This window comes from Larus michahellis, chromosome 6 (genome assembly GCF_964199755.1).
Source record: "Larus michahellis chromosome 6, bLarMic1.1, whole genome shotgun sequence".
NCBI lineage: Eukaryota > Metazoa > Chordata > Aves > Charadriiformes > Laridae > Larus > Larus michahellis.
Window position 1 is genome coordinate 65234079 of NC_133901.1, and position 26137 is coordinate 65260215.

Consider the following 26137-nt stretch of genomic DNA (forward strand, 5'->3'; position numbering starts at 1 on the left):
TATCAACCTCTTTGTCTTAGCTGTGAGGTCCTCATCTATCCGTACACTCAGAGCAGTCTTCTGGCACCTTAATGTGGCAGCGTCTATTATGCTACAGACATCTCATCTGTTGAATGCAAATTGGGAACTTGCAAGAGTGTTTCATCAGCTATAACATACTTAATTCTTAGAGCTATTTACCAAATGCAGAAACATTTGATTGAGTGCAGGGACCATGATTCTCTCTTACCATCTCCTGTCCTTCACCTGTTTTACTACTTTCTCTGTTAAAAGTTGTGGTAGCCCTGCTGTTTGAAGGACTTTTGTGTAGTTCTCAGAGCCTCTAAAATAAGCCTCTCTCATAAATCGTATTTTTAAAAGTGCTGCTCCGAGTGATTTGACATTTTTTCAAAAGTAAGATAAAAGTTTACGTGCTTGGAAATGATGTCTCTAAGAAGTATGCACTTTATATTTTATTCATTTTGATAGCTTATGTTATGATACATTTGATAGATCCTGAAAGACACTGTCAGTTTTAAAGATACAGCCAATAAACTTTTGTTACTGATGAAAATGCACCCCATAATGATCAGATGCCTCTGCCTATGCAAAGAGATTGTATCAACCTTATGACAGTTTTTATTTTGAAACGTTTTTGTTGCACGGTTTTGACCAGTGTTCCAGAAAAAGAATATTTGACAAACAATGGAAAGAAAGTAAAAAAGTAAAATTAAAAAATAACACTTTTGCAGCTGAGGAGCATGAATTCTCTGAGATTATAATCATTATAGAAAACAGGTACAAGAAAGTAATGATATCTTTTCTTATCAAAGTTTGTTCAGAAAATTGCAGAAATAAACACATATATATAAGTGTGTGTATTTATAGTTCAATACCTAGATACTGCAAGTAACATTAATTAAGACTTTAGTGGTTGGCTAGCTAGGCAGAGAGACAATCAGAACCCCAGCTAGCAAAATTTGGCATTAACCTATTGCCCGTAGTAGAGACCATCCATTAATACCTGCTGAAGATATGACCCATAACTCTTCTGAAGGCTTCAACATTATCTTTTATAATAAAATATGTTGTAGAAGATTTTTTTTCCTCATAATGGAAGAAATTCAAGGGCAGTGTGGAAATTCAATGAGTTGAAAACATGAATTAATCAGTAAGACTATTTAAAATAACATTCTTTGCAAAAAAGCTCAGCGAGATAAATTTTTCAGCCAGAAAATTTGAAATGCAATTACCAGGTGGGAAAGTTTAAACAGATACGTTAGTCTCTGGCATCCTTCAACCAGTTTGATTGGTGGATTACAAGGTGAGAGCAAGACCAACGCAAAAAGTATTGTGCATGTACTGCGGTGCCGTACAAGCGAGAATGCAGTGTAGAGATAAGACTACTTAAAATCCTGCCAAGCAGTTCCTCTGGTTTTGCTCTATTTACACTAACTGATTCAGCAGTCAGAGCACAGAAGGATTTTTCTTTGTCTTGTGAAGGACTGATAGTTCTGAAATTTCATAAGAGTAATACTGTGTTTTTTACTGAAGCAGAAGCCTCCTCACTGCTGTGTTGAGCTTTTGCAGGCAGTGAGAATACAAGCAGTTGTTACTGTAGTTGTTTCACAGAATAATACAAAGTAGTTCTTTGCAGGCATATTTTTAAACTGAGAAGAGATTGGAGTGTTTTATAGCTGTAAAAATGTTTGCAATTCTGCCAGAGCATGTCTACATCTGCAACGTCTCTCTCCAACATCTCCTTTCCACGTTCATTCTGTATCACGAATATCTCCTTTCTGCTCCCCTTCCTACCACATCAGAAGACATTTACTATGTCTGTATCCACTCGACAATAAATACAATACCAAATTGGAGGTATTTGGCTGGGGATATCATTTAATTACCTTGAATAGTAATTTTATTGAATTAATTTTCCCTAATACAGTATTTGATTTTTAACACCTTTTCTAGGTGTCTCATGCTCAAAGAAAACTTTAGGACCAACCCAGAGGAAAGTTGCGGCCATGTAGATAACAATTATTGCATTTATTTTTTCCTTGAGACAATGGACAATGTACCACGGCGAACTTATAGTTTGCCACAGCGTGCAGTCAAGAAGCATCTTATTTTGGTTTTGAAATGAGCCATCCATGGATCTGTGAGCTTAAGGCAGGCAGGCGGCATGGGAACTTTTTCCTTTCTTGAGGACTTCCTTCTAGAAGACCTACCCCGGTGTGGTCCTCCTGCAACGGGAGGGACCTCACTGAGCTCCACTCAGAGCCCTCCATGGACAGATGCTGTTTCTGAACGACCTAAGGTTTGGTCTCCTTACTACTGCCCCAGTATTAAGGTTTCTCCTAGGCAATTCATGAATTGCCTGTTTGCATTTAGATAAATCCATTAACAATGGATACTACTACTGTGATAGAACCCTGTATATGTAGAGAGATCACCACTTTTCCGTCTGTATTGTTCTCATGTCCTTTTGAAGTGATTTATATTTCTAGTTTATTTACGCTCTGAAAAAAAGTGTGGGAAAGCAGTCCACATGAAATTATCTTAATGCTAAAAGCTGAACGGTTTATAGTTGGTAAACCTAAGTATACTGTATAATTAAAACAATTATTTCATCAAAAGACACTTTTAAAAATTGTTTTGCAATTAGTGCCATTGAAACAGTTCTGTTATTTTACATGCGTTTAATTTCGGTTTTGGTCTCTCCAAAGCGCATTTTTCATAGAAGGCAAAACAATTTAACATCAATAATTATAGCTTAAACAATTAGGGGTACGCATGATCAGATTAAAAGACTAAAGTAAACCTTACCATACTGGGACTGAAGCACTGGAGAATATACTGTGGTGGATAACTCTGTTTAAAGTTATGAACGTATGGGTATGCTTATAATATTTTCCAGTTTCAGTGATATTGTATCACTGTATATTCACAAAGAGTTGAAAAAAGAATTTCCCACTCCTGACACATACTTTACAAGTGCTCGCTGCATGCCACAGTGCTGGTTTATATATTGTAGCAGTAATGGATCCCTTGTTATGGGTATGTTTGTAATATTGATTTGCCTTCAGTCAAATTTTATAAAGAGCTTCACATCCCTGTCGTGCGTCTCTGGTCTAGACGCTCCAGGTATTAGCCTCAGTTTGTAAAAGAGATTTGCAAAGAGAACATTTTTGTGTGCACAGTTGCATCAAGGCTGATGGAAAATTGGTCTCAAGCAAATGCCTGCTATGCTTGAGGGGCATTCTGCGGTTCTGATGTTAAGTGTCCTGAAACCTGTGGGCACGTCATCTCTTTTCACAAATATTTTTGTGGAAGACATCTGTAGGGAAGGAAAAAAATCATGTGAATCTCCTAGAAGTGTTATTAGATGCTTTCATTGAGGGATAGGTATTTCCCCCATTGACAGGATAGGTCAGGTCCTGATCAAGATGCCTGTGTAAAAGTTTAAGCAAGCAGTGGATGCATTGACATGATGGTAGGCATTTGTGTACCTATCTCAACAAATAGATTAACAATATTAGAAATATTTCTTAAATCAAGAGAACAGGGTCTGACAGACAGGAATTCCATGCAGGCCTTGTCCTTCCATTCAGCACTGAACACCCACTTCCCTTCCCCTTTCTGATCTGGCAGGCTGGGGGGACGCTGCTGTTCTTGGACAGCAATTAGGTCTCCTCAAAACTCCCTTTTCATGAGGAGGAAATGGAGTTCATCTGCTGATGGCTCTACAGGGTGTTGAGTCCAGCAGTGAGGTTCACTGTGTCTCCGTCGCCTCTAAGGGAAGGCAAGGAACAGTCTGACAGGGACGAGTCCAGACAGTGGAGACCTGTGCACCAAAGCCCAGCAATCCTTTTGTACTGGCGACAGCAGAAGCACAAAGAGGAGGCCTTGTCCACCATTAATTAACCACTCACTGAAAAACTTCAAAATGTAATCAAGAGAGATTAGTCATGCAGAAAATGTCTAAAAGTTAATTTCATTATTGCGGTAAGAACCACGATGAACGGTTGTATATTCACTGTCTGGTTCCTCTGCAGGGTTTGTATACTCCTGCCGTGGCATACAGGGCTTTGTTTAACAGCAGATCACTGGATAAGTAGAAGGTAACTCTGAAGGGCTGCAGTCCACCTTTTTATTCGTTTACTTGTTTCTTTTAAACAAGAATTACAACTTCTTTTTGATAACTTTTGATGCACATAAGCTTTTGTCCAGAATTCCCCAAATCTAGGAAGACCTTTCTGTAGGCGATACATTTTCTGCTTCGTTTTGCCCCGTATTTTGTTCACACTTAAGTTTTAACCCTTGTGTTTGTTCCTATTAATGGATGAGGTTCGTCATGCCTAATTACATACAGCATGTAGCACATGACTAGGAGTATTAGAAAACATAGTGGCAGTGAACAAAAAAACTGAGTTTCTTCAAAGTTTTTGTGACTGAAATGCAAGTAAATGGTGATCTGCAAATAAATGATATTTACAGCTTAATTTCAGGTGAGATTTATGTTGATTGTTTACAGTCGGGCAAACCCAAAATGTATTGATAGTTTGATGATTTCAATTTTTTTTCTCACCTAGAAGTTTATTTCATGGTTTTGTTTTCATTTGCTAAAAATATTTTGCTTACTGGACAGTGCAGAAATTTATATTTTCAGATAGTTTGTTCCATCCTGAAATTACTGACATATATTTTCTGAGTTCTTCAGTTTGGATTAACTTCGGTTTCTGAGTTATTCAGTTGACAGAATAAATTGTCAGCAAATTATTAGTGAAATATGTTCATTTGAAATAACTATATATATGTATATACATATACATACGTGTGTGTGTATATATATATATTTAAAAATTGATTTTTAACAAAGCACTTTGGCTTTTCTGTAATTGCACCCACCTATCTATGTTCCTTCCAGTGCTTTACTGTTATAGTTCTTCTTCTGATGGTCTGCCTCCAGGTCTGTTGACCTTTCAGGTTATCTGTTTGATTCCTTATTTTCATAGAGTTTAAGACGTGAATTGTTGACTTACGTACTCTGATGATTTGTATATCAAAGTTCCCTTAATTTCACCTCATTTAGGTTTCCTGAGTTCAGGCTTTAAATCTTTCTTGCTGAAAAGGTGAAAGAGCCCTTTTAGCACATGATCTTTCCTTCTTTGAACTTCCAAATGTAATCAAATCATTTCCCCTTATCATTTCCTGACTTGTGAATTTGAGACCCTTTCTGAATTCACTGCTTTATTTTGGTATATCCCACATTATTGTTCCAGATGTGTAAGTTCATATTTGGCTATAGGGGTAAAGCAACTAAAAAGAAAACATATTTAAATAGAGCCCATTTAAAAAACAAAGTGTTTTTTTCCTATGGATACCATGTTCACCACTGCTGACTGTTCTGTTGTGTCTACCTCTGTTATCACCATATTTTGCCATAAATGGCAGCAGTGAAGAACACAGGACCCGTTAAGGGTGCATCATGAAAGAAATGTTCAATAACAATTCCCCGTGACAGCTATTTTGGGCAGATATTTATGGTTTTTGTTACCTCCTTGAATTTCTTTTATAGCAGTCCCATTTAATCCAAAAGTTTTGCATAATCTGTGCATATTATTTTAGATGTGTTATCAATTTGATCATTCAAGCTTCTGTTGAAGGGCAATTCAGCCCACCTACAATCTCCATAACTCTTTGGACATGCATCTCCAGATTTGGGTGTCTCAGCTAGGTGCCTAACGGCAGATGGGATGAATGTGAGACCTTTGTCTCCGTCCTACCCAATCTACTTGGGTAGACCCAATCTACCTTGACCTGATGGATTTCTCTAATTTAAGCAGTCTGTTCCCACACATGTAATGCACCTCTCTCAATCTTCAGTTCTTAATGTTATCCCTCTCTTTCACACTTCCGTCTCTGCAGTTTCTCTCACTTCAGTATATTCCCCAGTTGCCCTGTGCTCAGTTTAGCCCTACCACGGTGCCTTTCTTCCCTGCACTATTAGCTTCATCTATCCCTGCCCTGGCCTTCCCGCTATGCCCATTTCATCTCTGTTCCTTTGCACGTTCTCTTTATCCACTTGGGAGAAAGCATATTCTTCCTGTGTTTTTAAAGTACTGTACGAATTGATATATCCGTATATATTTTCATCATTATCACATTGCAATTTCAAATAATACTATGCCTAATTCTACTATTGTGTTATCCAAGGTTCTTATTTCTATTTAACTGATGCTGTAGAGCAGTGTGTTGGTCAGAAAGCTTTGTGCTGTAATTGAGTAACACATTATTATTTTCTTCTCATGTGTTCAGTGAACTGGTTTTGCAGATCTTTCAGCTCAATTCATTATGATCAAATGGAGAAGCATTTGTTTCAATAAGATTTTAATCTCTAGGACTATCTTTTGCATCAGTGACTTTTCATTGTTAATTGCTTTCTTGTCCCCCATTAAAGTGCTCTTGCAAGTGCTTCATCCAAACTAAGCTCCTTGTCTACACACACAGTTTGAAAAGACTCTACTTTTTTTGGTAATATAACCATTGTTACCATCTTAATCCAGCAGTGTGGGTTTTGTGTATTTTCCTCCCTTGATGCTGACAAAAACTCTATAGAATCACCTCTCAGAGGAATTTTAGAAATGTCCTGAATTCCCCACAGATATGTCAGAATATTAAAAAACCAGTTGTATTGTTTCATAGCACCAATTAAGAACACCAGGGCACCTAGTCTGTGCTGGATGTTTGTGAGTGAGTTGACGTTAATATTAATGACTTAAAAGGATATACACTGACTGGAGCACACCCCTGATGCCTCAGAGCCATCCTACTGAGAATGATTTTTATTGTAACTTCCTCTGAACCTGCTGCTACTTTAAACCCCATAAATGGCATGCAAAGCATGGACTTCAAGCAACAATTTTAAATATGCCCCCCATTTTTTACATGTGTAAATAACAAAATCAGGGGATGAGTTCAAGAGGTTCTCTCCCTTTTCAAAAATCAATCAGTTGTGAATTTATTATTTTAACACAGCTGACAAAGAATATACAGAAGGCATTCAGTAATGAAAAGCATTTGGGGGTTTTGACAGGTCTTGGCTGAAATGAAGTCCTTTGAGACCAGCATTTGGAGGCAGAGGTGAAAGTAGAAATTGGTTTACCTGAAGATCTCTGTATAGAGAGTCTAAATTTTCAGGGGAGACGGCCTGCCAGTGTCAGGGCTTATCTTTAGACACATCCAGCCTGAAATCTATCGAAATCCGGAAACTTCTTCACTTTTCATTGTAACTTCTCTATGTGTGATTTTCTACACAAAACTTTGTTTGTACGTGTCCTAAAAGTTTCCCAGAAATTTTGTGCTAATATTACAAGCTGTTAAAAACTGCAATCCTTTTTTTTACTTAGGTATTTTGTGGTTAACTCTGAGCATAAACTATTTTTAAATAAAACTCATTTTGCTATTAAAATTAACCATACGAGGCATTGGATTTTGCAGCTTATTCATTTATTAGTTTTCACAATAATTTAATCCAGTTCTCTCCGAAAAAAAAATGTTGATTAATGCAGTCTTGTTGCTCCATAGATCTGTGCAGTATTTATATTGACAGTTTTTAATGTAAAATAGTATTTTTTCACTTGTGTTAGAACTGCAGGGCCAATGTAGATTTACAGGAGTGAGGTACATTGTGTTCTTTCTTGTACATCATTAATATCGCTATTTACAAAGGTCTGCTCAGTAGTAGCTGTGTAACAGGATGTCAGAAATATATTTTGAAGCCTCCGAACTACACAGTGTAACTGAGAGCTGGTAGTGATTTGCAGAACTTTTATTGCCCTAGTAGGTTATTGGATGAGAGAAAAGTCTAGCTAAATTTTTGTGTTCAGCCTGACTTTAAAAGTCTGTGGGTTAAGAAGGTCTGTGAATATGTTTCTTTAAACATGAAAATTTAAACACAGTGAAAAGAAGTTGTTTAGGTTGTAAGCTCTTTGGTGCTGTGCTCATGTATTACACCCAACACAGTGGGAGCTGTATCCCTGACTGGGGCTGATAGCGGTTACAGGAAGATGTCTGAGTAACGGTAATAGCAATTGCACTGAAACAGAAAATGAAAACCCGCCACGCTATTTTGAAGAGCTGTTTTATCCATGCATGCTCTAATACGTAACATACGTAGAATACATTTCTGTGTAATTTTAAATATTATTCTTAAGTGCATGTAACCTAGCAATTGAATCCTGTGTGATAAAATTGTCTGTGTTCTAGGAATTTTTCTCCAGCACTCAGAGCATGCACAGAATTATACTATCATGAAATAATCCTTTCGTCGGGTCATGCTTATATATCTTTGGAAATCAGATTGCTAGTTATGTACTTATTTACACTTTCAGTATTTACTCTCTCAAAAAAATCATCCATGTGTACTTAGGGCACTGAAGGCAGAGCCAAGCCCTGAAGCTCTCAGAGCTGAGCCACATTAGATGGCGTAGTGATGCACCATATCCATCCTGAATTGTGCAAACCAGAAGAGATTACTTGCATTTGAAAATACTGGCAACAAAATATGTTAACTCTCATCTGATCACTGGAATACTCTGTGCTGGCTTTTGAAAACATAAAATGTACGAAAAAGATGAAAACAACCATAACCTCCTATCAGTCATTGGAACTGCTAGAGCGTTCAGCAGGAGTTAAAGATAGATAAAAAGTCAAAGGTGTAATCCATAATGAGGAGTAGCAGATGAGCTGCATTCAAGACAAATAGATTCTTCATGAAAATGCTGTGACATTTATTTTCGATATTAAAAATTCAAATGCAAGTGTTTAATATGTCTCATACACATCAGCTCTTTCTGTAATTCTGGGACTGGCGCAGTTTTGCCCTTAGTCATTTGGGGGATTGCTTTTCCATCCGCTTTGATCACATTGTGCTCCTGCAATATTCCAACCCCTTATCCTGTGAACTCTGATAACTGAATCTTGTTTCATCTGCCCTAGAAAATAAAATATCATGAAGGGGACTCTCAAATAAAAAGGAGAGGAAAAAAAACCCCAGGCAACAAGCACCCCAAAATGCTTATTAACACCTTCAATGTAAACATGGGTATTTCTGAGGATTTAACCAAACCTCTCAAAAAATTGTAGCATTAATCTATAGAATGCACAGCCAGTATCAAACCTTTTCTTTCCTGCACAAAGGAAAGCATTTATCATTCTGGTAACACAGGGGACAGAAAACAATGCCAATTCACAAATAAAACCTCTCATGATTTAATATTGTTGTTTTGTCCCCTGTGATCCTAGAATGATAAATATTGTACCTTCTTTTGTCAGTATCAGAAACATTTTCATATATGGAGTAAAGGCTCATTCATTATATTCATATTGGGTTTTTTCCAGATTGCTTTTTCCGAGCTGTTTCAGGATACATTGTACCAGTGATATTGTGCCACCTTTCTTCTGGTCAGTACAAATCTCCATGAATACCTGTGATGCTACCAGTTTCATTTCTATTTATTACTATTTTTTGTTATTATTATTTATATTCTTGAGGCTTTCAGAAGCCTGCCTGTGGCTTGGGACCTTATTACATCGAGAAGTGTACAAACATGTACCTAATCTAACCTACGAACACTGGAATTGTACATGCCATGAAATTCTCCACGGAGTGTGGTCCTCTGGGAAGGCCACAGGCAAAGACTGTTTGGTCTGTTGTTTTTTTCCCTAAAGGAGGAGGGAAGGGATAGCCCCATGGTGGGGAGACAGCACTTTCCTCTAAGGACTTTCTATGCTATTTGCTCCTGAGAAGATGCTGTGAGGGGTCAATGCCTATGAAATTTATGCAGGAACCCTATACTCATCCCGGGTGAAATGTCTGTAGCTCCGTCTTCATCCCACCTAGCCAACAACAATCTGTTATGGTTCTGCCTAATATTGCAATCTTTCAGTAACTCAAAGCATGTCTTGATTTCAAAATGTTTCTCCAAAAGTAGTTGTCTTTTGCAAATAATCAGTACTCCAAAGACTTATATGATTTTCATTGGGGAATACACAAATGTTAAGCACAGTATGTTTTGAGAAGAGCTGTCCTGGCTTCAGTGTGATACCAAACCATGTCTCATTGAAAGATGGCATTAGGAAACATAGTCATTGTACTAAACCTAGGCAAACAAGCTAATCACTGTATTAGCATGCATTAGTTAATTTGTGTGTAGCACTTTGGAGATAATAAGCTCAGTATTAATACTATTTTTGCTCCCTGGACACATCTCTTGTCTTCATATTTAAACCACTATGGAAAGGTCAGTAAACATTCATTTTGTAAATGAAAGCTCTAAAATATGACTTGAAAGAGCTACTGTTTTGAAAAAGAAAAAAAAAAAAGTGTGAAAATTCAACTTGTTTAAGTTAGGCCTTCAATTTTGGGAGCCAGATTTCTCCTACCAAACTTTAGATCTAATAGGCTTATATATGGTTAGGCATTTGTTTCACTAAAAATTTTTCGTTGTCTGGACGTAATGGAACTGTTGGTATGGATCAGAAGAGGCAAGTTGCAGGGCAATAGGTTGATTTGTTGGTTTTACCTGGGTAAATAGAAAGGCAAAGAGTAGAAAGCCAAATGAAAATGTAAAGACAGCATCGTGACTTTGTCCCAGATGAAGCACTCAGTTGTCTAAATTACTGAGCATATGCGGCTTCAGCAGAGCAAAGGAATGATGTACCTCACCCTAAAGGCTGTTTGTTCCTGTGAGAGGCTCTTGGCCCTGCTTCGCTCCCCTTGAAATCCATCTCAGTGGATCTGGAGAGGACTTAAACCACACTGCTTCAGCCTCTGCAGACATTCAGCAGCCTCGTGCACATCTCACACTGGCACAAAGGAGAGATGTATCCTTGAGGCCATCCCAGTGAGAAAAACATATTTCTGTCACTTTTACAGAATGATTAGTGAAAGTAGAGTTAAAGACATTGAAGATGAAAAATTGCCTTAAAATGTGCGCTATTTAACACACAGCTTTTAAAATCTTGAAAGTAAATGTTGTTCTTAAACTACATATGGGACTGAAATAATGAAATCAGGCTGGCTGTATTTAGATTATTCACAACCTACTTCATTGCTATTAAAGAAATAACTAGATGATAGTTCAAATGTGAACAGTTATTTTTGTCTCTCTTCGTAAATAGTGGATGTGTGTGTTCTTCTTGGAAAAGAATTGCCCACTAAAATGAGAAGCCAGGAGAAGGACAAACAATATAAATGATTATTAAGATGTTTGCAGCTTTTAAAACCTGCCATACCACCACCTCCTTATACTAGTACAATCCAAACAGACGAAAGAACGTGGAAGGCAGTTAGACTAGTCTTGGCAACTCACATCAGATTCACAAAGAGAATTCCTGATTATTGGAAATCTAGGTAGAGAAAAACAAGTACTTTGTAAAGGCAGTTAAATAATGTGGCAGCTCACGCTTAATAGGAGGAGAAGCAGCAAAATTATTGGAAAATGGAGGGCTATGTGGAAGGAAGGCAATGAAAAATAATGGAGAAAGAAGCCAAGAATCCTATATCTTCCACTGTTGTTATATTGAATGCTTGCCCAGACAAGACAGAACAAACAAAAATCAACTCACAAGTTCACACATCTGAACACAAGCCTTACAGAGGTTTAGATAAGTCCCTCTCATCTCTGAGGCGTCCTCTTTTGGGGGATAATACCTTCTATTACTGAACCTCACACATTGTCAAATCCCATTCCCACAACAGTATTTTTCCCCTCCTCACCTTTTGAGATAGAGGGCATGAAATGTGGTGCCCCACCTGTTAGAAACAATGTGCAGTTTGCCACTGATTACCTACTATTTCCATTCTTTGCACCCAAGATTGCAGCAAGCTTTTGGTGAAGTAATCCTAAGCAGGAACCATGCTTTTTATTATCACCACCTTTTCTATTTTTTATGAAAATCAATGTTTGCGTATGGCTGCTTCAGAGTCTCAAGTGTATGGTGTCTAATGGTATTGCTTTAAAGTTTTATATTTTATCTTTATAACTTAGGATAATTATTTATAGTTGCAAATCATAATGTAGCAGCATTATGGGAAACAGAATGCTGGAATGCATTGCAAAGGGAAGAGCAGATTCAGGGTTTATTATATTATTATGTTATAGAAGGCACTTCAGAGACTACGGAAGAAAGCAACTCAAATTGTAGCAGTTCTCAGAAGCTGAGATAGTACAAAACAGATTTCATTCACAACACACTCTTGTATCATCATCACTTTATATATAGCCATTAAAGTATAATTGAAATATAGAAAATCAGGAAATGAGACAACTAAAGCCAAGTTTTTCACATTTGATCAAAAAGAATATAGGAAAAAATAGAAGGGGAAATGGTCAGCAGTTGAATAGAAAACAGAATAGTTTGGGTTGGAAGGGACCTTAAAGATCATCTAGTTCCAACCCCCCTGCCCTGGGCAGGGACACCTCCCACCAGACCAGGTTGCTCAAAGGCCCATCCAGCCTGGCCTTCCAGGGATGGGGCACCCACTTCTCTGGGCAACCTGTTCCAGTGCCTCACCACCCTCACAGTAAAGAATTTCTTCCTAATATCTAACCTATATCTTGGCTCTCACAGATCACCTGCTTATTCTCTATGCGACTTAGCAGAGATTCCAGGAGGATCTGCTCCATGATCTTGCTGGGCACAGAGGTGAGAATAACTGGCCTGTAGTTCTCTGGGTCTTCCTCTTTTCCTTTTTAAAAATGGGGTTATGTTTCCCCTTTTCCAGTTGGTGGGAACTTCACTGGACTGCCACGACTTCTCAAATATGATGGATAGTGGCTTGGCAACTTCATCTGCCAGTTCCCTCATGACCCGTAGATGCATCTCCAGCTTCCTCAGCTGGTCTTGAACCTGATCTTCTACAGTGGGTTGTTCCTTATTCTCCGAATTCCTGCTGTTGCCTTCTGTGACTTGGGTGGTGTGGCTAGAGCCCTTACCAGTGAAGACTGAGGCAAAAAAGTCATTGACTATCTAAGCCTTGTCCACGTCCTGGGTGACTAAGTCTCCTGTTTCCTTCTGGAGGGGGCCCACATTTTCCTTAAGTCTTTCTTTTATCACTGACTTACCTGTAGAAGCTACAGGTATGTTAAATACTCAACATAATATCTGCTTTTAAAAACCAGATGGGAGATTTAGCAAAACTGCAGTGAGGGGATTCTAATGTCTTGCTGAAGGTTTGTTCCTCCTTCATCACATAGTAAAAGCTTTTTGAAATATGTAAATGAAAACTAGCTCCTGATCACACCCTAGAAATACAAAGCCAGCATGGTGCTTTATTTTCATTGAGTACATCTTCTGGGAGCTGACATTGCTGGGAAATGGACCTCATGAAAATTTCTAGACTTTATCTTTCACTTGATTTCTACCTTTTGCTTTCACATCCATTTAGTATCATGAATCCTGTTCAACAGGAAATGAGTGAGAGATTTTATTTTGTTGTATAAAAAGGTGGTGTGCACATCGGCCTGAGATTTATGCCAAATCTGATCCCAAGACAGGAATATTTCAGTGCTCCTGTATCTCCTGTGGATGTGGTTCCTGTAAGGAGAAACAGTGAACCTGAATTTGGGTGTTAGGAGGGTAGGGTATTTTTCCAGTTACATCTGCTAGATGATGCAAAGGGGCATCTAGAGGAATGTTTAAGTGTCAAAAGTTATAGTTTGGTAATCTTTGTACCAAAATAGTTCTTTCAAATCTTATAATGGGATTGACAAATGAGACAATGAGTGCTACTTGTTGGAGTGTGAGTACACATAGAGCTGGGTAACAAGCTGTGACTATCTACTGTTAGTTTTCTAGTTTTCCCTCTCCAAACTATGAAGCATGCCTAGGGCATATAATATATTTTGTGTTACTAATCTCGCAGTTTCAGGCATTTGCTCTACCTGCGTATGTCACACAAACAGAAATGGTGCTCTGTTACTATAATTTTACTGATACTTACCTATATTGACTGTTCATGACAAAGCGTATGTAATCAATTATGAACATGCAGTGTTTGAAATGTAACCATGTTCCATACATTTTGACAGTAGCCAGGTCTAAGTGTGTCATTTTGCCTGTTAAAGTCATAATATAGTGTATTCAGTGTAATATAGAAGATTCAGGAAAGAATAAATGAGTAGCTGTATAGCTTCCCTGTATATACTGGAATCCCATTCAGAATTATTCTCTTCCAGTGATGACCAGGATTCTGGTAGGGCTATTTATATAAAATCTTTGGGTTTTGAAATGTTTTTTATGGTTTGAACTTTTCAACCTTTTACCAAGCTCTTCTGCTAGAATTAATAAAAATCAATGTTCTGTATAAGCTGATGCTAGCTTTGCTGATGGAACCACCCTAATATTGACAGCAGGGCAATTGTGTTATCTTTTTTTTTTCTTTTTCCTTATTCTTGGGCATTAGTAGGTACTGAAACTACAAATACCCTTATGTTAGAAATCCTGAGGACCCTGATGTTGTCACTTCAGTAGTATTTCAAAATATGGTTCAAAATTCTGTGCACGCTTTCTGTCCTGTTGACTTAATTCTGTGTTACACTCCCAAGATCGTTTGTTTTGTCAGAGTGACTGCTGGCTATGTAGCTGGGGATGTGCTGAATGTCTAATTGTGGAAATCAGCAGAATACTGAAAAACTGGCATTGTTATTTGGCCAGAACCAAATTACAAGCCCAACAGTGGTTAGAGCAATGATGTATTGCAGCAGTATGTTGGAAATAGAAAACAAGTCCAGTACTTTGTCAACCTTCAAAAGCAAAACTGAAAAGTAAGGACGCATTACGGGAAAGCTCTGCAGATAGCATGCCTACTTCTGATTAAGCTGCAGTTCTATTGAATTTCTGGTGAACTGTAATAATTTTTTGTATGAACATGTTCATCACATTCTGGTTTAAATAAAATTTTTGACAGTGGGGAAAAAAGACAGCACCTGCAAAATAAAGGTGCAAGAGCAAGAAACAGAATCTTTGAGGATTATTGTTCTGAAAGTAAATGATAATGTAAGTAGTATTGTTTTATCTCCAGTGGGTGCAGAATTGTTCCCTCTTGGGCCCTTAAACCTCTTGTCTTTAAGGTTGTGTGTGTTGTCTTGAAGGGCAGAGTAGTAAAGCTGCAAATCTGACAATACATGTTATCACCCAGATGGAACATTAGGGAGGTATTCACAAAAACTGAATTTCACCTGGTGAGGTTAATCACCCCAGATTTCCTCTACAGAGAAAGAGATCTGCTTTAAATCACCCCCTGCAAGTAAGACCCCTCTGGAGGGAAGCAGACCCCAGTGAATTCCTCTGCCATTTCTCCTTCTAACTGTTCTCCTGATCGCTTGGTTGTGCTCAAACCTTCTGTTTCCCAGATACTCATACACATATAGGCACACACACACACACGTGCAGATATTCTGATTATTTAATTGCATGAAATGATAGTTCAGCACTGTATTAATGGAGTGTCGATCACACTCTGTTTATGTGAACGATAAAACTCTGTCTCACAGGTGTTCATCCTACTCGCGATGTTTAGTAAGGCTTCAGCTTTCATCACTGGTTAAAGAGTCCAACTGCATGAATGGATTTGGGTAAAAAGCTGCAAAAACATTGTAACTCAAGCTCACGATTTTTTACAGTTTCCGTATCTTTGTTTTTCTCTGATTGGCATGCATGACCCCAATAAAAGGAGATTGCTGAAGGTAGAGACAAAGAGTAAAATAATGCTGTACAAGTAACCTCAAGTGTACTGGTCTGGAGGAGGCTTTTGCAATCCGAATTTGTCTAATTACTGTAGAGAGGTTCATAAACTAACCCCAACTGGGTTACAGCTGTGATACTGACTTCTAAACAAAGCCAATTATAATTTTGTTTGTGTTAACACAGGTATTGCTAAAAGTAAGTGAAAATAGTGCTTCTTCAGTACTCCAAGTAGATTTTTTTCCTCTTCTACGGAAATGGGTTTACAAGACCAAATTAGATTCTGGCATGATTAATGCATCTTACCAAATTCTTGCAGAGTAGCAAATTAGTTTATAGTGATTTTCTAGAAAACAAATTAAATGGCTGCACAACATCACAAGAATAGAGATGTTTTTCATAACATATGGAGAAATGATTCAATGAAAAGGAGATGTAATCAAACTGAAAATTTAATAGTTTGTGAGAAAAAAAATCCAAATGTTTCAAATATTACTGTCCATTATAGAAACCTCTTTAATTACTTACATTTTAACACATGATGTGCAATACGCAGTAGCAGAACATCAAGGAATTAATCTGCATGAGGTTTGCATGTATCCTAAACAGATTATTTCTTTTAAGTGATTTTAACAGCCATCAAACTAAACCCTTTGTTTTGCTAATAATTTCAAATAACAATTATTTTGTGAATTACAAGTGATTTGCCATTTATGTATTTGATTGATAGCATTCTGAAAACATTACATATCCTAGAAATTTGCCTTTTTTCCCCCTAAAAACGTAAACGTATTTTGCTACTGATACACCTGTTTGAGACTCTGCAACTTATATTCAAGAAATGCAGGATAGAGAAAGTCTGTTCGCATACATAATTATTAATGCAGTTATTACTTGTTGCTTGATTTTTAAGTCAAAGGGGAAAAAAAATTGCAAACATCTGCAATCATTTTTGTATAAAATAAACCATGCTCCGAAAATTACAATAATGGAATAAAATAATGGTCTAGCAATAGGTCCCTTACCTGTAACTATTGCCAAGGTAGAACTTCTTAGATAAAACGATCAAAACGCTTTCATTGTCTTAGCTCTGCTATTCTGTAAGAAGACTATATTTCCTGACTACATGTGATGCCTGCTTTATTAACTGAAATTTAGCACTGGGTAAGTATTGCAGCTTTAGGAGCTATTCCTAAACTAGTCTAAATGTAACCATTCCCCAAGCCAATGGTAGTATCTAAAGTGAGTCAATAAGAGGTTTTGAGAAGAATGATTTATCATCAGACTCAGCAGTCAACTACAACAGTTTTTTTATTATTTTATTTTAGTCTGTAGAATCAGTCATATTCTTAATATCACGGGACAAATCTGTGCCCAGCTTTACCACAATACTGCAAGGAATAGTGTCCAAGAAAAAGATGATATACCTAGTAATGTTGTTGAACCATCATAGCTTAAGGTGTGCTTTACTCTTCAAATTTAAACAGTTTTTGACAAAGTAATGTGTCAGAGTTCTTGGGAAAGTATCTGTAGTTCAATTTCTTCCTTTATTTGTAGAAAATGCATGCATTTGACTTTAGTGGAAGTCTGTATTCCATACACCTGGATTTGAGTTCCCCTTCACCAACAGTTTACGTTACAGACCAGTTTTATGTAGTTTATTTTTCATTCCCACGATGTTTTACATTTCTTCATATTAGTTTCCACTGTTTTCCCTTGAGTCTGTGTTAATGACACTATTACCTTTGCTGTCCCTCCGGTCTTGCCCAAGCATTCTTTGACAGTCGTTTCTTTGTTTCCTTGCCACCAGAATGCATAGTCTTGCTGAATTCTGCTGCTGCAGCCTCTCCAAAACACCATCATCTTCCCTCTCCATCACCAAAACAAAAGCCCTTGCTCAGGATCTCTGCAGCCAACTTCAGAACTACTGCCACATGCTGTCTTAATATAATTATTCATTTTTAAGACCCGCCATGACTTACTGTTCCCCACTTATCACCTCTTATTCAGTTTCAGATAAGAGGTGCCATCCCAGCTCAGGTCAGCCATTATCTCAGTCTTCCTCTCCCACTTGTTAAGTAAGCACGTTTCTACTTCCATCTGAACTGTCTTCCCTGGGCAAGGCACACAGGTCGGATTGGTGTACAGGTATGAACAGGGAACTGGGGTTGTTCAGCCTGGAGAAAAGGAGGCTGAGGGGAGACCTTATCGCTCTCTACAACTACCTGAAAGGAGTGTGTAGCAAGGTGGGGGTTCTCCACAGGACAAGAGGAACAGGCTTCAAGTTGAGCCAGGGGAAGTTTAGATTGGGTATTAGGAAAAAGTTCTTCACTGAAAGGGTTGTCAAGCATTGGAACAGGCTGCCAGGGAACTGTTGGAGTCACCATTCCTGGAGGTCTTTAAAAGACATGCAGATGTGGTGCTTCGGGACATGGTTTAGCGGTGGACTTGGCAGTGTTAGGTCAATGGTTGGACTCAATAATCGTAAGGGTCTTTTCCAACCTAAACGATTCTATGATTCTTGTGTTCTATTAGGGCTTGAGTTGAGAAAAGAGGGTGAGAGAAAAAAGCTTCAGTAAATCAACATTAGATTGCACCAATCCCACTACCATAGTGTCTCCAACTCCTCACTAGGTCCCCTTCGTCAGTACGGTGTTTGTTTGTCCTGCTGAATGGACAAGAGCTATCCCAAAGCGTGTAGTCAATACCTGTCTTTCCATAGCCAGTGAGACCAAACAGCCCATGCTATCGCTTGGCCGCTGGCAGGCTGGATAGTTTAAAGGCACCAGATGTTGTACAGACCTGGATTACAGACTAAACTACAGATATCTCACACTGAAAGGGAAGGGGAAACTGCCTGACCATATACAAAAAAAATCACTACCGGCCCCTTGGAGCACAAATATTTCACACAAATATGTAGGGCCATTTCCTTTTCAAAATGAGAAAAATTGGGAAAGGCTGAACATTTCGTAAAAGATCCTTTATTGTATAGTCTGCATTTCCCACAAACTGACAGCAAGTAATTTATAAGTCTATTCTGGGAATAAGAGTTTCTTAGTCCCCTATAGATAGCTGTTATTTCTAAATACCAAGAGTATAATACAAAAGAGCATGACATCTCCTCTCTGCTAGTGTGTGGCTATTTAATTCCGCACTTTCATTATTTAGTTTATTATTGTTACGGTTTAAGCTCTGTCTCATATTTTACTTATTTAATTAAGTTATATGCATAAGAAAAGGAAAACATACCTCCTGGAGTCTTGGCTGTCTTCCCATCTAACAAAAATTATCACAGAAAAAAATGATGGGGTTACTTGCCCAAAGTAATTTCCTAGTTAGGTTAGTTTTTTTAATATATCTTTCTCATAGTAAGTATGGTGTCAACTTAAAATATACATCTATGCACCAAACAGGAAGAGGAGCCCATAAAAAGACGTTCTGATTTTGAGGTGCTGTCAGCTTGTCCTTTTAAAAAAACTTTAATTCAAATAAAAAAAACATTCAATATGACAGGTTATGAAGATACTTATTCTTCTTGGCGGTTGCTTATGATTGTTTTTCTCTGTGACTAAGTCCATGATCTCTGGATATTGTCTAGGCAAACCGGACAGATCAGGACCCTCAGATACACATGAAGGATTTGACTATTTTCTGACTTCAAAATGAACTTAGCTCTGTTGTGACATACAGTGGTTCTTCGGGCCATGTACAGTCTTGAACTTCAGATGACTCTTAATTTTTCTCCTGGAAAGTAGCCACTTCAGTATCAGATTTGTAAGTGGTTAGGAGCAGGTTTTGCGGATTGTGCTTTTGTTCTGGTTCCATTTTACGTGCCTTTTGGATATCTCCCAACACGACTCAGTCTATACCACGGAAGTGTGTACCACAAACCACATTCTGGTCTTTTCAGTCATGAAAATGAATCATCAGTTAGTCCATTTGGAGAAAGTTAAGTTTGGTTGAGAAAACAGGAAAGGTCTAGGAAGTACCAGACAATCTTGAAAATGTTACCAAACAACTAAACTGAATAAGAATATTCCTAGCGCAATGTCTCATAGAAAATGAGAGAATTTTTTCAGTCAATACTCAGAAACACTTACTTAGTAACAGCCTTCTTGAAAGTTATGTTCTTCTGCCATTATAGATGCTATAGCTAACAGAGATATTTCCTGTGAAGAATAAATGTATGCAGTCCTGGTTTGCATCCATAAAGGTTACGGTGAAAGTGATCTGCTTCATCAAATTAAGAAATGGATGATACAAAGCTGCGTTATTAACAAGGTGGTTTTGTATATAAATGTCATTTATACACACATAATATACATTGTGTATTTACAAAACAGTTCTTTATGGACTTGAAATAATGATAAATGACCGAACTCATTAAAATTCCCGACGTAATAACTGGTGGTTTTGTTGATGAGCATGAAATTCTCTTCACTGGCTTCGCTGTGTGCTATGGTCATCTTCATGAGGCATTAGAGGCTGTAATTCTCATCCCTTACTCAGTATGGCTTCAAACTGCTTCGATCCATTTGTAGGGATATTCATGGGCATTGCATCTTCTACGATGGAAAGACTTTGAATAACAGATCCTTCATGATAGAAGGACTCTGTCCACTATTAGGTGGGCTTGTACAGTAACATGTCTTTAAAGAATCAACAAATGGAAGTGACACAAAGGCTGCTGGGTGCTGAAGGGTGAAGCTTTTACTTTAATAGTATAGCATTTAGCCAGTCTTTTCTGTTTAAGTCTCTCTATATGGCAGCTGTCATTTTATTTTCGTTGCTTAAGGTCACCTTAAGCAGTGACTATAATTTTGGTTAAAATATCAAACAAATCCAATTGATCTACCTGAGTTGCAGTTATTTTATTGTCTTGAGCTTTCTGAATTATCTGATTCTACGTAACAATGAAAATGTGTAGAATGTAATCAAATGAAGACATCTATCCAAATGTTATCTCTGAGTAATACATATTTAAATTGAGAAAAACATTTCCAGTTACCTGCCTAACCATGAATCTGAGGTCATTCTTTGTTCCCTTACTTCTAACAAAGGGGACAGTAAGAACTCAATGCATTTCTCATTAAAATGAACAATAGAGGAGGAAAAAAAGGTTTTAAATATGCACGCCAGCATGTAAGACTAACTTTTTCAATGTTAGGGTTTTTTTTTTTCTACTTTGAGAGATAGTGTAGCCTTGCATCAGTTCAAATGTAGCTGTATACAATCAGAGGAAAACGTTTAAACATCCCAGCATGGGTATTTCCATTTAAATCTGATTACAGTGAAATAAAACTGTAGCTATTAAAGGTTTAGAAGAACTACAAATACAAGCAGTAAAAGAAGACAGTTAGTAAATGAGGTAGTAAAACATTTCAGCAGGGCAAACAGTTTACAGCACTCAGCCTTCCTGTAGCAGACTGTGCTATTCACTACAGACCCGCGCACTGTTCCCTGAACTGCACTTAAACCTGCAATTAACCTTTCACGCCTAATGAAGCTGTTTTGCTGCAAAATTAAAATATATAGTACTGCCTGTTTTTACAGAGACCGGGAGGAGTGCATCTCAAAATGAATGACTTTTTCAGATGCTTTTGTTTGAATGCAGAATTGAAATGCTGTTTGTGTATAAATCGGGAATGCGCTTTTCAGGGCAATCTCATTTGATGTGCTGTATTTTATTCTTGTACTTATTAATTGTTTTGCATAATTGTTTAAAAAAAATGACAAAAAATTCACACACCAGTAATTTTATGATTAGGCACTTACTTCCTGAGAATAAACTATTACCATTTAACTTCCATTAGGAAAGACAATAGTTCTGCTAAAGATAACCAAGTTCATATTGCTTTATCTGGTATGTTTCTCAGTGTGGATGCAATTACCTCTTACAAAAATATACTTCCCACTTATGTATTTGACTGGGTTCACTTCTTAATGATCTTTCCATACATATCCTTAAAACAAGCTAGAGATTGTTTTAGCTGCATAGAACTAGGTCAGGTTATTTCTATAGCATTTAGGAGAAAACCAAACTAAACTTATAAATAGGTCCGTTTGTGCAGCTAGGCTTGAATTTCCAGAAATTAGAGTATTAGAGGTGACCCATTGATTCTCCGTGTGGGACGCTTACTGATTCTACTGTTCCTTTCTGCCACCTTACTCAAGAGTCAGAAGCAACCAGAGACCATGCACTGGTTTGGGAAATACCAATTTGGATGGTAGGTAGGATATTTAAATGGCAGCACTGAGGGAAGCTGGGCAGATGGGTAAATGAAATAACTTATAAACTGAGGTAAAAGACATAGAACGTTATACGATTTACAGTTCCAACTTGAATGACTATAAATGTATTCGCATTTGTTGTTTACATACAAAACTGTAAAATAAAGGGAATGTTTTGTTGGGGTGGTGTGTGTTAATGAATATTTAAGCCACAGCATTTTTATCAAATCTTCTGTTGTATTTTGATGTAAATTCTGCTTGCTTGCAGTGTCTGTGCATCAGCTTGACTTGGTAAATGAAATTCCTTTAGACTGCCAGTCTGAAATAATGAATTGTTCCCCCAGTTAATTGTATTGCTTTGATAACAAGGAACTATGCTGGGCATAGAGAACATAATAAATGAATTTCATCAGATGATTTGTGTGACATTTTGAAAAATGATCTTCTAGAGTGACCCGATTTAATGGAACTCTAACAGCATGCCAGTATATCCCAGTATGCGGCATTTAATTTGAAGGAAATAGTTCTTCCTTTTTGATAATTGTTATGTAAAGTGAATACATCCAAGTACATTTTAAAATAGCTTACAAAAAATGGAAAACCTGTTTTCCTATATAATATTCATTCCATTTAGCATACTCCTAAGCTTAGCTGCTAAAGACAGGATCACATGTAAGCAACTATCAAAATGTTATTTAGGTTTTATCCTTGAATTTGCTAATACCGGATACTGCTGATACTTTAAAGGTGCCTCAAAGATTTTAAAAATTCAATTTATCAAAGTCCAATTTAAGGCATGGCTACCTCATACCAGGAAATATGTGTGTATGTGAGAAAAACAACTTAATTAATCTTGGCTTTTACATATCCTGAAATGCAGCAATGATAATTGTACTTAGCATTTTAGAGTATAGTGTGGTGTATTTTCAAAAAGCTCTATGCACATAAATTGATTCTTGCAACATTTCTGTGAATTAAGAAAGGTAGTGTTACAGTGTGCAATAGCATAGATTTTTTCAGGATACTGGAAACCTGAATCGAATCTGACAGTGTATCATATACTAAAAAAGAAGCCTGTAGAAACACTTGTAAGTGAAAAATATTTTTTGCACGGTTTCTAAGTGGCTAAGTGTTATAATGAGGGAATGCATGAAAAATATTGCATTCTGTATGAAAAAATTGCATTCTGTAATAGGTAACCTGAGTTTGATATTGGCCTGAGTTCAAAAAAACAGAGCCTGCCTGTTAAACATGGTGAAAAGTATGTTCAAAGGTTTCCTTGTGGAGTGGTACTGTTATTGGGTAGAGACTGAGCTGTACTGGGCAGTATGGAGAACCAGCCCCGTCTTTGCCTGCATTATGGGTACATATAGATGTGCTTTTGCAGATATAAGTGTCGCGGGTTTATAGCAGCCATAGTGGAGTAGAACATATGAATGATGTGAATGCTCCTAATCCATTTCATTGCAATATTTCCTGTGTGAATTTAAAAATTTAGAGCTACCATGTATTATCTGTACTGTCAATGACAGCATTCCAGCGAAAGCCAGCAATTTCTAGCAAGTATGCAGTAACATGCAAATGGAAGAGTAAAGTCTTGAACCACTAATTTCCAAAGCATGCTTGTCCATGCCCTCTGTAACACCCTGTTAAGATTATAACAGGTCATGAAATGGCAACAGCTTAACCAGAATTTAAAAAAGAAGAGTTTTGGTGAGTTGATGACATTTAAAATTTATCCAGGCCAACACCATCGCGGTTCGCTGATGGTTCATAATCCACGCGTTCTGGAAAGATATTTTCATATCTTTCTTTTCATGGTAAATACTAACCTCTGAATATTTCCAAATTAGGAAGCATATAGATTGCAAAGGGAAATATTCAGGGGTAAAATCTTGTCTTAACCGTGGTCTCCATTTCTCTTTTATTTTCTGATCTGATTATTAACTGATTTGGTAGTTTCGTCCATTTCTAAATGCAATGCACAACATGTAATAAGAGAAAATCCATGTCAGAGAGCTGCTGGTCCGCATAACCAAGAAAATAGTGATAAACAGAGGTGATGCTAAGATCACACAACAAATCAATAGGAGACTTAAATGGAACTCAGTTCTTCTGATTTCCAGTCTAGTGTCTTAACTGCACTTTTTTTCTTCCCCCGCTTCTTCCCTGTTACCAGGTAGCATTTTAGAAAGTGAGAACTTGTTATCTAACTCTGTAATGAAGCTGATCACTTCTGGGAAAGTACAAAAACTTGTCATGAAAGGGACCATCACACTGCTCTGGAACTCTTCTCAGGAAAGCTGGGCATTAAATTTTGTTTTTCCTTTATTTATCTTACAGGTCTTGCAATTGCAAGTGCACTGATAGACATTTCACAACAGAAGCCTGCGGACTGTAAAGATAAGAGTACAGGAGTCAGAAATCGAAAACATCATCTTTCAACACGTCAAGGAACTTGTGTCTGAGATTTAAAAACTACTGTTGTATATTCTGTAATGTTTTCTTTTTAAATGGCTTCCATTGAAAGCTATACTACAGCCTCAGGTTTTATGGAGGCAAATCTATAAATGAACATATGAGGTACTGTGCTCTGTTGTAGTCACACAGCCTGCTATACCCCAAAGCAGAACAAACTTCTGGTAGGTATAAGTATGTTTGATGAGCTTTAATAAAAAGGGTGGGTTCTGATATCAACAAAACATGAAACAAAATACATAGTATTCTTAATCCTGAACATATCAGAGCAGGGAAAATCCTTGGACAGAACTAGGAAAAACTGTACATTGTTTTGTAATGTAGAAGGAAATTGTATAATTGAATACGAAGCAAATTCCGGGAAACTAAAGAACATTTTTGTATAGCTTAATGTAACAATGAGAATTGTACGCTTCTTTCCTTGTAATCAGCACTAAGATTTCTTTCCAGCAAGCAGGAACTAAAGAGGATCATTTGGATTCAGGTGTTCTTTTATCATTGCCTGAAACAGGTAGGCAGCGTGTAATTTAGCATAGGTATAACCTGAGAACACCACGTGTAATATTTGAAAGATAATTCCATAAAAAAAACCTTGATTTGAGTGTTTCATAATTATTTTTCTTTACCTTGCAAAAGCCTCAGAAACATGATCTGGGCTGCAGCAGAGTGATGGGTGGACTTTCACGTTTCTGTACCCGAGTCTTTTCTAAATTCTGAATATCTTTTACAAAGAGCGTATGTGGGTCCTCCATGCCAGCTAACCGATTTGCAAAATTAATTGAGCATGGAAAAGCTTCTTCTGCAACAAAGTTTGCTTTTTTTTCCAAGAGTCTCCAAGTTTACAAGCCTAAGGAGAGTTTAACTTGTTGTTATTGTACCTGCTCCTATTTCAATATTGAAATTTGGTAGTATCTATATATTGTCCTGACCTCCAAGCAGAAGAAATTAATCCCAGTCAGCACTTTGACCCTTGTTCTAATAATAATAATGTATGAATGTTTTTTGTTCTCCCAGCTGCAGAATTTCATCTCATCCTCACTTTCAAACCGGTTAAGGAATTACCCTGCATAACAAAAATTAAAGAAATAAATATTTAGAAATCCAAGTTGCTTCCAACAGTGGTTCTCAAATCCAATGTCCAGTATGGAACCTCACACAATCAGTACTCAGCAACGAAAAAGCAGATGAAAGAGTTTCCTTTCTATAGGACATCAGTCTTTTGGGGGCTTGGTCACCACAACAGACAACCCAGCAAACAGCTGTAGTGGCCCTCAGCCTTTTTATTTACTCAAAATTCATGGATATACAAAAGAGTAAGAGAATGCTAAGGGGTAGGTAGCAGATGTGTCATGTTCTCATTTACACATTACATGTTGTCAGCAGTATAATATGAAACGAGTAGTTTTGTACAAGCTTGTTGAAAGTATAGTTTCTCAACTCCAAATTTGCCACCATACTAGTACAGGAGAGTGATACAGAGGTATAAATGCCTCATGTAACAATAGACTTTTGGTAAATACGAAAGATATAAAAAGAAAATTGATGTTTACTACTATATCTGTATTTTTCATGTTCTTTTTATTTCAGGAAGATGATGACATTTTACTGTTTATAGTTGACTACATAGTTACTTGCATGCCATGGTGGTGCAGTAGCAGTAATAAAGCCCTGTTGTGAGTTGTGTTTATTTCGT

The 26137-nt window shown here is 37.3% G+C and overlaps 1 protein-coding gene across 4 annotated transcripts in view; it reads left to right on the plus strand.

The window, feature by feature from the left end:
- Nucleotides 1-25619, plus strand: part of ATRNL1 (attractin like 1) — a 527347-nt gene extending 501728 nt beyond the window's left edge. For 3 of the 4 annotated variants that reach the window (XR_012587528.1, XM_074591197.1, XM_074591198.1), the window contains one exon: nt 24310-25619. Coding sequence is in view for 2 of the 4 variants with exons in the window: in XM_074591197.1 (XP_074447298.1) it covers nt 24310-24434 (125 nt within the window). In the remaining 2 variants the exon portion in view is untranslated. The remainder of the gene's footprint in view (nt 1-24309) is intronic. The other variant, XR_012587529.1, reaches the window with a different exon arrangement.
- The last annotated feature ends 518 nt before the right edge of the window (nt 25620-26137 follow it).